General features: G+C 39.6%; 1 protein-coding gene across 1 annotated transcript; it reads left to right on the top strand.

Moving 5' to 3' along the window:
* Positions 1–279: 279 nt before the first annotated feature.
* On the top strand, positions 280–1,674 carry LOC138378580 (DDB1- and CUL4-associated factor 12-like protein 2). Its single transcript, XM_069463919.1, has one exon. It carries the CDS (start codon positions 286–288, stop codon positions 1,672–1,674), a length of 1,389 nt encoding a protein of 462 aa, XP_069320020.1. The 5' UTR covers positions 280–285.
* Positions 1,675–11,968: the final 10,294 nt, after the last annotated feature.

The following is an 11,968-nucleotide window of genomic DNA, read 5'->3' on the forward strand; positions in this document are numbered from 1 at the left end:
CTAGGTCCGCTGCTCCGCTGCCCCCGCGGCTCCGATCTGCCTGCGCTGGGCGCTCTGTCGCCCACGTTCCTCGTCCGGCCCCGCCACCCCCGCCGCCTCCTTCGCCGCTGCCGCGCCTCAGACTGCGGAGGCTCTGCGCCTGCCGTCGTCACAGCCTCTTGGTCCTTGAGACCCTACGCTCCTGGCTGAAGCGGAGGTGCCGCCATCCCCACCGCCACCACGGCCAACGCGGGTGCCACGCATCGCCACTGCCGCCGCGCCGCCGCCGCTTGCTCGCCACCCACCATGGCCCCGCAGCAAACAGGTAGCAGGAAGCGGAAAGCGCCCGCGGTCGAACCCGGCGCCGGGAGCTCGTCGTCTCATGGGGCGGCGGGGGACGGAGAGGGGCCGCTGCCGCCCAAGAAGCAGAAGCGGCCGGCGACGCGTCGTTCGCTGGTGCACTACCTGAAGGGCCGCGAGGTGGGCGCGCGGGGCCGCGCGGGGCTCCTGGGCTTCGAGGGCGAGCTGCGCGGCTACACAGTGCGGAGGCTGCCCGCGCTGCTGACGGAGCGTGAGCTGGCCCTGGGCACCCTCAACAAGGTGTTCGCGTCACAGTGGCTGAACGCCAGGCAGGTAGTGTGCGGCACCAAGTGTAACACGCTTTTCGTGGTGGACGTGCAGTCGGGCCACATCACACGCATCCCCCTGCTGCGGGACAGGATGGCCGGGCTGGGCCGGACCCATCCGGGTTGCGGCATCCACGCCATCGAGCTGAATCCCTCCAAGACCCTTCTGGCCACCGGAGGCGAAAACCCCAACAGCCTGGCCATCTACCAGCTGCCCACCCTGGACCCTGTATGCCTGGGCGACCGCTACGGCCACAAGGACTGGATCTTTGCCGTCGCCTGGCTGAGTGACACCGTGGCCGTGAGCGGCTCTCGCGACGGCACCGTGGCGCTCTGGCGACTGGACCCGGACATGTTCCATGGTAGCATTGGCTGGCACAATGATTTTGGGCTCCCTGTGTACTCCCACATCCGTCCGAGGGATGTGGAGGCCATCCCCAGGGCCAGCACCAACCCCAGTAACCGCAAAGTGCGAGCCCTGGCCTTCAGTGGCAAGAACCAGGAGCTGGGAGCCGTGTCCCTGGATGGCTACTTCCACCTGTGGAAAGCCCGGAGCACCCTGTCCAGGTTACTGTCCCTCAGGCTGCCCTACTGCCGAGAGAATGTGTGCCTGACCTACTGTGATGAGTTATCCCTGTATGCAGTGGGCTCCCAGTCCCATGTCTCCTTTCTGGATCCACGCCAGCGCCAGCAGAACATCCGGCCCATGTGCTCTCGAGAGGGCGGCTCGGGAGTGCGCTCCCTGAGCTTCTACCAGCACATCATCACCGTGGGCACAGGCCATGGCTCCCTGCTCTTCTATGATATCCGTGCCCAGAAATTCCTGGAGGAGAAGTCTTTGGCCAGCCCAGACTCCTCACCAGGGTCCGCAGGGAGGAAGCTCAAGCTCACTTGTGGCAGAGGCTGGCTCAACCAGGATGACCTTTGGGTGAACTACTTTGGGGGCATTGGGGAGTTCCCCAATGCTCTCTACACCCACTGCTACAACTGGCCTGAGATGAAGCTCTTTGTGGCTGGGGGTCCTCTCCCTTCAGGTCTCCATGGAAACTATGCAGGCCTCTGGAGCTAAGGATGGCTGCCTTGTTCTCAAAGTGCACAAATTTACCTTTCAGTTCTCTCTAATTTTCCTTCTTCACGCTCCATTTGTGCTTTTAACTCCGTGGCTTTTGCTTTTCAGGTGCAACAGGCCCAACTTACCTGTACTTAGTGCTTTAGGGCTGGAGGGTACAGAGAGCACAAGTGGTCCTTTGAGCAATCAAAACTTGGCTTTAAGACTTTTATGCACCTTTCCCAGTAGCACTATGTTTGCCTTCTCATACAAAGAATTTTGGCTAAACTCTAAATGCCTTCTTTCTTCGAGTGATTCACATATGCGTTTTCTTTATATTGATGCAGTCATTATCGTTGTTACTATTTAGTAATTTAGTTTTATTAGTATTTCAAAGTATGATGAGGTCTTATACACATTTCAGAAGTATGCTATTTTGTAAAAATGTGTGCTACAAAGTGTCTTTTGGGCTTGTCTGAGAAACTACCCATCATTTATACCCCTACTCCTATTAGAAAATGCAGTTCAAGTTCTAGATTGCCACTGTTTGGGGTGTGTTTCGTTTGAATGTGGGACACTCAGTGTTTGTTGTTTTCATATTGTTGGTGCATAGAATGCTTTAAAAATATGTTCTCTTGCTTACATCTTACAATGTTATTCCTGCTATTAATCAACAATTATGATTATTCAGTAAAACTTTAACATCACTATCCTCAAGCCCTCAGCCTTCTTGTGTAAAGCTGCTGTATCATGGTCTGCTTTTGTGAGTAGCATTTATGCTACAGATTTTCAGAGCTATTCAAAACTGTCCTGTATATGTGGCAGTGCAATCAGGGAGGTATTTTGGGTGATAAACATTTCTTTAAAGTTCAGGTAGCCATTTACAGTGAAAAGTCAGCAGTTGTTCTCAGAGTAGGTTTTTTTTTTTTTTTTTTTTTTTTTTTGAGACAGAGTCTCGCTTTGTTGCCCGGGCTAGAGTGAGTGCCGTGGCGTCAGTCTAGCTCACAGCAACCTCAAACTCCTGGGCTTAAGCGATCCTACTGCCTCAGCCTCCCGAGTAGCTGGGACTACAGGCATGCGCCACCATGCCCGGCTAATTTTTTGTATATATATATTTTAGTTGTCCATATAATTTCTTTCTATTTTTAGTAGAGACGGGGTCTCGCTCTTGCTCAGGCTGGTCTCGAACTCCTGACCTCGAGCGATCCACCCGCCTTGGCCTCCCAGAGTGCTAGGATTACAGGCGTGAGCCACCGCGCCCAGCCTCAGAGTAGGTGTTGTTGATTTTTTTTTAATTGTATACATGGATAATTCTTTTGTCTGGATCCAGTATGTGATGTATTGCAGGAAAATAAATAAAATGTATTCAGCATCTTAGAAGTTAAGTAAGAGACTAAAGTTTTTAATGCTTTATTTTTTAAATTTGTCCTTCTATGAATTTCCCTAGGTATCTAGATATTTATTAAAGTCAAACTTTTCCAGGAGAGAATCTGAAGCTAAAATATGAGCCATGCACACATTCCTTTGTACATCTGTTTTTGAAAAGGAAAGTTATGCTTATAGTTTAAAAGATTAAATATCATCTTGAATACCTTATGTAACTGTACATGGTACAAGTTAAAATGGTTAGTTTTGTTTTTTTAAGATGATACTACAAACTGTTATTCATTTACACAAATGTACAAGCTGTACCTATAACTAGTTACATATACTATGTATTTATATATGTGTTTATATGTTACTCCCCATGCGAGGAGAGGGCATAGACATATACTATTTTGCATATGCAGCTATTTCTCATATTTTGAAATATATCTATCAAGACTTGCCACTTAGTCTTTATCTTTGTTTTGTTTTATGTCAAAATAGCTTTAATACATGCACATGAAAAAAATCATAATATATAAAAGGTGTATAATGAAAAGTCAATCTCACATCCTAGGATCCCTAGTCTCCTGCCCATAGATCACCACCAGTACATTTTGTATGTGTATACATTTAGAGATAGCCTATACATATATATCAATGTATGTATTTGTATGAAATTTTTATACAAATAATAGCATGTGTTGTATGTGTCTATGCCTTTTTAATCACAAAATCTTAGAGATTGTTTCTTATATACCTAATTGTTGTTGTGTAGTTTTCCATTGTATGATTGGAATATACTTTATTTGTTCATTACACTTTTAATAAGCATTTATTTTGGTTCTTGTTTTCTGTTACTAGAAATCATTCTGCAGTGATTACTCAGGTGCATACATCTTTGTGCAAACATGTAAGTATATCTACGAGATAAATTCCTAGAAATGGAATTCCTGGGTCAATGAATAAGTTCATTTTGTATTTCATAGTCATTGCCAAATCATCCTCCAAATAGTTCCTACCAACTTAACCTTCTATAAATAATGTATGCACGCCTGCTTTTCCACACCCCTGCCAACAATGTGTCCTCAAATTCCATGCCCTTTGCCAATCTGATATTCATTTGATCTTGATCCTTTCTTTCTAAGCCACTGTAGGCTGAGTTCATTAGATTTGTGGTCAGAGTATCAAGTAGGTTCTGATACAAAGATCAAGAAAATGAAGAAACGAGAGCAAGCAAAAAAAGGAAGAGAGTACCTACAGTTCAGGCTCACATATCTGGAGATGGATTAAACAAAACTACTTTCCTTAGATACTTATCTGGACCTGGTTTCCTGGTCTATTGCACCTTGATTTAAGTCATATTCAATGCATCAAATGCCACTGAAGAAAATACAAGAAGGAGATGGTGTGAGTCTAAACTAGAATAGTGGAAGTAGGTGTGGAGAGGGAGAAAGTTATGAGAAAAAATGAGGGGAAATAAAATGAAAAAATAGTAATTGGTTTTTCATGTGGAGGGTGAGGAAAACTAAAACACTTAAGTGGACTCTCAGGCTCTGAGTTGAATGGAAATAAATAGTGGCAAAAAATAAATATGAAAAATAGGCACACAGGGTATTGATGGAGAGTGATCAATTTAATTTGGGACATACTGAATTTGAGGTGCCTATGTGATACCAGAATATACCCAGTGAAGAACTGGGTTGTATATTCAAGGATGTGATTTCTCACTGCTGGGAAGGTGATTACTATGAAACACTGGGAAACTCTTAGGAGAAAGCAGAACAAAAAAAGCCTATGAAGGATCCTAAAAAGCAATGGAAAGGGGAAGGGGGGAAGGAAGAAAGTGGAAAAGGCTTATTTTACCCAAAGGATGTGACCCTATCAGGCTGAGACAAAAAAAATATTTCTTTAATACCAAAATTATAAAGATTTTGAGTCTCCACCTAAAAGTCAAAAGGATAGTTTTGCTCCAAGATAACCTTCCTAAATATTTACCTAGGACCCCTTAGGACTGCTTGCATTGGTCTGCTAGTTAGGCTTTTTCATTGTTCAACTGCTGGGCTCTTCCTAGAGAATGAAAAGTCAGACCTAGCTCACAAAGCAGGACTGCAGAGTTAGTGATTTCTGGACCACTTGTCCTGCTAGTCCCAACACCCTGTTGGCACCAGCATCCATGGCAGTCTCACAGAGGTGGACTATGACCTCATCACTGGATGCTACTAGCCTGTGTTTGAGTTCTCACCTCAATGCCACAAGTGTAGGTCTCTGCCAATTTTCCCAGTCTGCCAAAGGGCGAAGGAAGTGTCCAGGGGAGGATACTCCTTTCCTCAGCATCATAATTGAAAAAGCACAAATATAAAAAATTAGAAGTGAGAAAGAAGAGATACTAATAGGCACAGATTTATGTATTAGGTAAAAGTTACCAGAAGATACAAATAACTAAACTTCCAACGAGGAAATAAGAATCCAGACCAGATCATTTTGAATATCATTTTTCCAAAATTTGTCCTTTTGTCCAAGAATATCTCACACGTAAACATATAATAGACATGCAGACTTGATGATCTCATATGTGAATTATTTCACATTGTCAAGGAATATTTAACTTTGAGCTGCTTCAGAGCATAGAAAATAAAAAGCTTACTATTTTCTCTAGCAGGCCAGCAAAATTTTAACAAACCTGACTAAAATTGCACAAAATAAAAAGAGATCAATTTTACATCAATATATAGAGAGATGCAAATTTTCCTTTAAAAGCATTGAATGTAATTTATCAGTTCATTAAAAGGTAACTATACCATGGCAACGTGAATCTATTAACAGTTCCTTGCATGCCAGGAGTATTTACTATTGAGAAATCTAGTATTGCAGTGCATCATATTAAGTCGAATGAAAAGATTCACATGCTTATATCAATAAATTCAAACAAATGATTAATAAAACCCTACTATAATTCTGACAAAATTCTTGGTACTCTATGAAGAAATATATTCTGCATATGGTAAGAGTGTGTGTGTGTGTGTGTGTGTGTGTTGTGTTTCAAACCCCAATCAGAATCCTCAACATCAAAGAAACTCCAGTGAAAGTAAGGAACAAAAGACTCTAAAAATCACCACGAGTATTTACTATTGTTGTTAAAAATTCCAGATAAAGCAATTAGAAAAGATAGCAAAATATTAAATATTAGAAAAGAGAGGGCAGTTATTAATTATTTCCAGATGATATGAATGTAAAAACAAAAAATTTCAGAGGAGCCAACTGAAAAAAAATGTTAGGAATGATAAAATAGTAGTAAGATGTTCAGTTTTGACATTAATACATTAAAAAAATCAACACTTTTCTATTTTCAGTTCTTTCAGAAAATATTTATTGAATGCTTACCATATATCAGGCACTTTTCTAAGTGCTAGAGATACTGTGGTGAACAAGACAAACAAGCCATGCCCTCATAAGGCTTACAGTCCTTTGAGAAGGAGAAAGACAATAAACAGATAAACCAGTAAATGTATAGTATGTAAGATGGTTATCAATGTTAATAAGTCAGGTGAAAGAGAATGGGGGGTAGGAACTCAGGGAGAGATGCAATTTTAAATAAAGTGATTAGTGAAAGTCTGGTTGATCAATTGACATTTGAGCTGAGATCTGAAGGAAGTGACAGAGTAAACCACATAGCTATGACAGAGAAGAGTTTTAGAGAGGTGGGGACAGCAAGTGCAGAAGTCTGAGGTGGAACCATGCTTTGTATGTTCAAGGAGCTGAAAGGAGACCAGTGGGGTTGGAGCAAAATGGAGTGAAGGAAGGAGTAGGGTCAGAGAGGCCACATCACGTAGAGATCTGTAGGCAATTATAAGAACCTTGGATTTTAATCTCAGCGTGTTGAAAGCCCGATGAGGGTTTTGAGCAGGGATTTATCTATTAAAAGGAAATCTGGCTGTTGTGTAGATAGTATACTATAAACTGTAGGGGAGAAAAGACAGAGAAAAAGTATGATCCATTAGTATGTTACTGCAGTAATCCAGATCAAATATGATGGTGGCTATATGCAAAACCAATTAGTTTAAAAATTCAGTGGATCTTCTGGCTCAAAATGACAGACACCCCTTTCTTAGGATCTTTTTGAAATTACAGTAAAGGATATTTAAACTGAATAACTCCATGTTAGTGCTATAAATAAGAAAGAGTGCCATTATCAGATCAGAAATTTTGACAATGCTATGAAAAACAGAAAATAGACAGACTGTCTTTGACAGGTAAAGCTGAGAAAAGTTACTAACTGGAAGCCTGAGATACAACTGTGAGAATGTTGCCTTATGCATGAGACTCATTCTTCACAGAGAATTTTCCCTCAAGGCTCCAAGCTGTGCTTGGATAGCAGGAGTGGTTTGTCAAGTGGCAAGCACCATTGAAAGACTGTCCACGGGTGGGCTTGGCCAGTTGGACCCTTCCCCAAACAATGGAATACTATATAGTTGTTGAAATACTGGAGCTAGTTCTTTATGTACCGACATGGAAAAGTGTCCTTGGTGTTGTTGTTAGGTGAAATAAACAAATTGCAACCCAGATGCATATTATAATCCCATTTTGTTTAAAAATAGGAGGAAGAGGAGGAGAAGAAGATGCATACAGTATACATAAGAATATATACAATAGTGTTAATAGTGTGTTAACCTCTAAGTGATAGTGGACTTTGAAGGGGAAAAAATAATGAAGGCACATTTTAAAAGGCCTAGTTGGGATGGGGAAGACAGGAGAGAGAAGAAAGGAGTGATTTATGCTGTTGAATGCTACAGGGAGCTGAAATAGGCTAAGATGAGAAAAATTCATTTTTATGTCATATGGAAGTTCATGGAGACCTTTTGCCAGAACAACTGCAATAGTGGTCAGCTGCATTGTTTTTCTCCAAGAGGGGGTAAAGAATTTCATGTTTCTCAAAATTGATCATAAATCCCTTTGTTCTATGAATGTCTTAGAGGACTGTGATTTTTTTTTTCTTCTCAACTTGCCAAACAAGTCGATTTTGTGCAAATAGTGTGAAAGTTACGTAAGCACTGCCTCATACTGTCTGCAGAATAACAACATAAATGTTCCTGATACAGAATCATAGCAAAGCCAAGCCATGAGCCCAGACCTATCAATTTCAAGAATCTGTGTTGTTCTTTAACCTTTCCTAATACAAATCTCCAGCAATTCACAGCCAGAAGCTAATTTGAATAACCTATAACATTAGAGATTTCCAGTTTGCTTGATACTCATTTTTCCTTAAATATTTAATATTTATGCTTATTATATATGGTCATATAATTTTGAGTATTGACACCAAAATGTTCAATCTTACCTAGTCTTATATTCCCAACTATAATTCTAGAGGCAGGGAGGGGGATAATTTTAGCTGTGAAATAGACCAAGGTAGAATCTCAGTCATTGCTACAACACTTAAATCCATTCCCATCCCTAAGGTTCTGAGCTGATAATAAGGCCAGTCCTACACTACATTAATTTAACTTCTGACAAAAAGGAGAATCTTAGTTTGATTATATATAGGGGACAAAGAGAAAAATAATCACTCAGAATTCTATAAAGGTATATTTGTTCTATAATCACAAAACATATTTTATAAATTTTCCTATTCTCAATATTAGAATTGAGCACTGTTAGTACATGAAATCATATTTGCTGCTCACACCTCCCTAGTGTTAAACGGAGGACTTATTTAATCTAGACACTTCTGCTTATAAAAGGTTAAAATCAATGCATATGTCTTCATTTAAATATCACACATACTTACCATTGAAAATATAAAGCTAAACAGAGGTATATCTAAAATTGCTCATTAGTCCTGCTTTCCACTAGTTTTATCCAGTAATTAATCATAACATTGGCACACACCATAATAGCTGATTGATGTAGCTGTAAGTAGAGTCAATTCATTGAGAAAGAATCATTCAAATCAGTGATTTAGACTCATGTGGACAAAACTACCAATGAAGTAAAAGGAATAGTCTCTCTCCCCCAACCCATCTAGCTATTTTGACTTTGGCAACTTGAGAATATAATATTGTTCTGGAAAAACAACTAAATATTTCCTATAGAATCAGAAGAAAGACTGAGATAATGAATGAAATAATCCTCTTTGTAAAAGGCAACTTCTATAAGCAAAGGATCAGAGACATCCTAATAGTATCAGAACTTTCTGCTGAGGAAGAACGTTAGACAGAGACATATTATCTGACCTTCAATATCTCAATAGAATAATGATACTTGTGTATCTATATACATATATGTAGTAGTGCTTCACTTCACCTGCAAAGGAATTTTATTGTTATACCCGTTTATTGTGATCTCTATCTTTGCGTGAGTGTTCACATATATAAACACATTCATCCAGACAGATATAAACTATCTTCAATGTAAGGAGCTCAAGGTAATGTCTTATTAAAATCTTGAATCTTCTTTGTTTTACTTTATAACTCTCTGTGGGTGACTCGAGCAGTCTCAAAATGAAAAACACAAGTCAAACTAATGGCAGAGCACTGCAGTTATCCACAGCATCTGTTATTGTTGTTGTATTTTTTTTCCAATTTGCTGGGCTGAGTATTGAGTAATGAATGATAACTTAGTGCTATTGTTCTTTAAAAATATTTAAACATTTTAAAAATATCAAATTTTCAAAGCTGTGTAACAACCAAACCTTCAATTTATTTCAATATTTTGAGTTGCGGCTCTGATAAAAGCAATTAGTCTGGCATTGTAAATGTCAACCATCAAGGTACAAAGTCTATACTGTGCATTACATAGTGCTTATGGGAAATCAAGTGGGGGAAGTGACTACCTTTCACAATTGTACTGCCAATTAAACTTCTCCTAAGGTCACTTCTTATATAATAGAGGAAAAGACAATGGTAAAGCAATCTAACAATTCGTTCATCTCTTATTGTTAACATATGCCTATAGAATATATGGCCAAGAGCAGGATTAATAAATGATGAAATTGTACAAATCTATAAAGACTATTAAAAATTATCCAGCCTAACATTTACTTTCATGGATGGAGATGTTTTATAGTGGTAATTTTAAATGTGATTCCGGACTTTTTTAATATTCAAAATAACAAAATGTACATATAACAAAAACTCATGTTTCTACCATCTAGAATTAACTGCTATTACTTGGCCTTTTTTATATTTACAAAGAAAGTAAAATCATGGATAAAGTTGAAACCCCCTTTGAATGTGATAAATTCGCTTCTCAGCTCCTCAGAGGCAAACACTCTAAGAATTCAGTAAGTATCTGTCTAGTTCAAGTTTTATAATGTTATGTATTTATATTTTCATAACAAACATTTACATAGTATTTTCCATGTGCCTGACAGTTATTAACATTTTCCAAAGATTTGGTAATTTAATCTTCATAGTAATCCACATTTTATAGATAACCATTTTAAAAGGAGTAATTAAGCAACTTGCCCAAGGACACAGAGCTAATAAGATGCAGAGCTGCATCCAGAGTCTGGTCGTACATATGTATGTCTCCATATAAAATATATAGAATGACATTTATTAATTTTGTGTACTATAAAACTTCACATAAATGGTATGCTGAACTTATTCAGCAATTTGTTCTTTTTTCATGCAACATTATGTATTTGAGATCTACTCATGATGATATGTGTATGTATCTGTTCAGTTCATTTTAACCACTGAATCATCTATTATGTGAATATATCCCAATGTATGTATTTACTGTGGTTTGAATATGTGCCTTCCAAAATTCAGGTGTTGTCAATTTGATAGTATTAACAGGTGGGGCCTTTAACAGGTGATTAGGCCATGAGGGTTCCTCCCTGGTAAATGGGATTAAGGCCCTTAAAAAAGAGGCTTTATGCAATATATTCAACTTGCTTGCTCATCTGCCTTCCACCATGTGAATACTCAGAGTTCCTCCCCTTCCAGAGGATGCAGCAAAAAGGCACCATCTTGGAAGCAGAGAACAATTCTCACCCCAGATAACTGAACTTGCCAGCAGCACCTTGATCTTGGACTTCTTACCCTCCAGAGCTGTGAGCAAATAAATTTCTGTTCTTTGTAAATTACCTAGTCTGTGGTATTTTGTAATAGTAGTACTAATGGAATAAGACAGTATTCCATCAATGAACAATTAGGTTCTTACCAAATTTTCTGCATTACAATGTTGCAGTACACACATATGTAAAAAATATTTTGTGATACACACATGGTAACTGCTCTAGAGTTCTTAAAATATAAAACTGAGCTTGCTGCTTCACAGACTGTATGCATTGTCAATTTGTTCCATGTTGCCAAAAATGAATTTGAACCTTGCTATAGTAGTAGAATTATCATGACCTCTAAGATTCGGCTTCCTGGGACATATATCTTCCCCTGGCAATGCAAACAATAACTTAGGTGATGCTGTTAAGGAATTTTGCAGATGTAATTAAAATATCAAATCAGTTGATTGTATAATAAGGAGATTATTTGTGGTGAGCCTGACTTAATTATGTGAGCTCCTAAAAAAGCACTGAGCTCTTCCTGAAGAGAAAAAAGAATGGAAGCCTAAGAGATGTTTGACAAAGAGAGATTCTCTCTGGATGTCTTTGAAGATGGATGGGTGACATGACTAGAACCTGAGGGTTGCCTCTAGGAGCTGATAGCGACCCCCAGTCAACAGCCAATAAGAAAACAAATCTCAGTTCTGTCACTTCAGGGAACTTAATTCTGCCAAAAGCATGAACAAGTTTACAAGCAAATTCTTTCCCAGAATGTCCACATGAGAACACAGAAGGCCCAGATCTTGATTACACACTTGTAGGACTGAGCCTTGTAAGACTCTGAGCCTGGACTGTAAGCTACTCTGTGACTGAACTTCTAACCTACAGAAGTCTGAGGTAATAAATGAGTATTGTTTTTTACTCTCACCAACAGTGTGTCAG

Source organism: Eulemur rufifrons, chromosome 30 (genome assembly GCF_041146395.1).
Source record: "Eulemur rufifrons isolate Redbay chromosome 30, OSU_ERuf_1, whole genome shotgun sequence".
NCBI classification, from domain to species: Eukaryota; Metazoa; Chordata; class Mammalia; order Primates; family Lemuridae; genus Eulemur; species Eulemur rufifrons.

Bases quoted from the DNA above. Each gene is read 5' to 3' on its own strand.
- LOC138378580 (XM_069463919.1), top strand. From the start codon at position 286: ATGGCCCCGCAGCAAACAGGTAGCAGGAAGCGGAAAGCGCCCGCGGTC.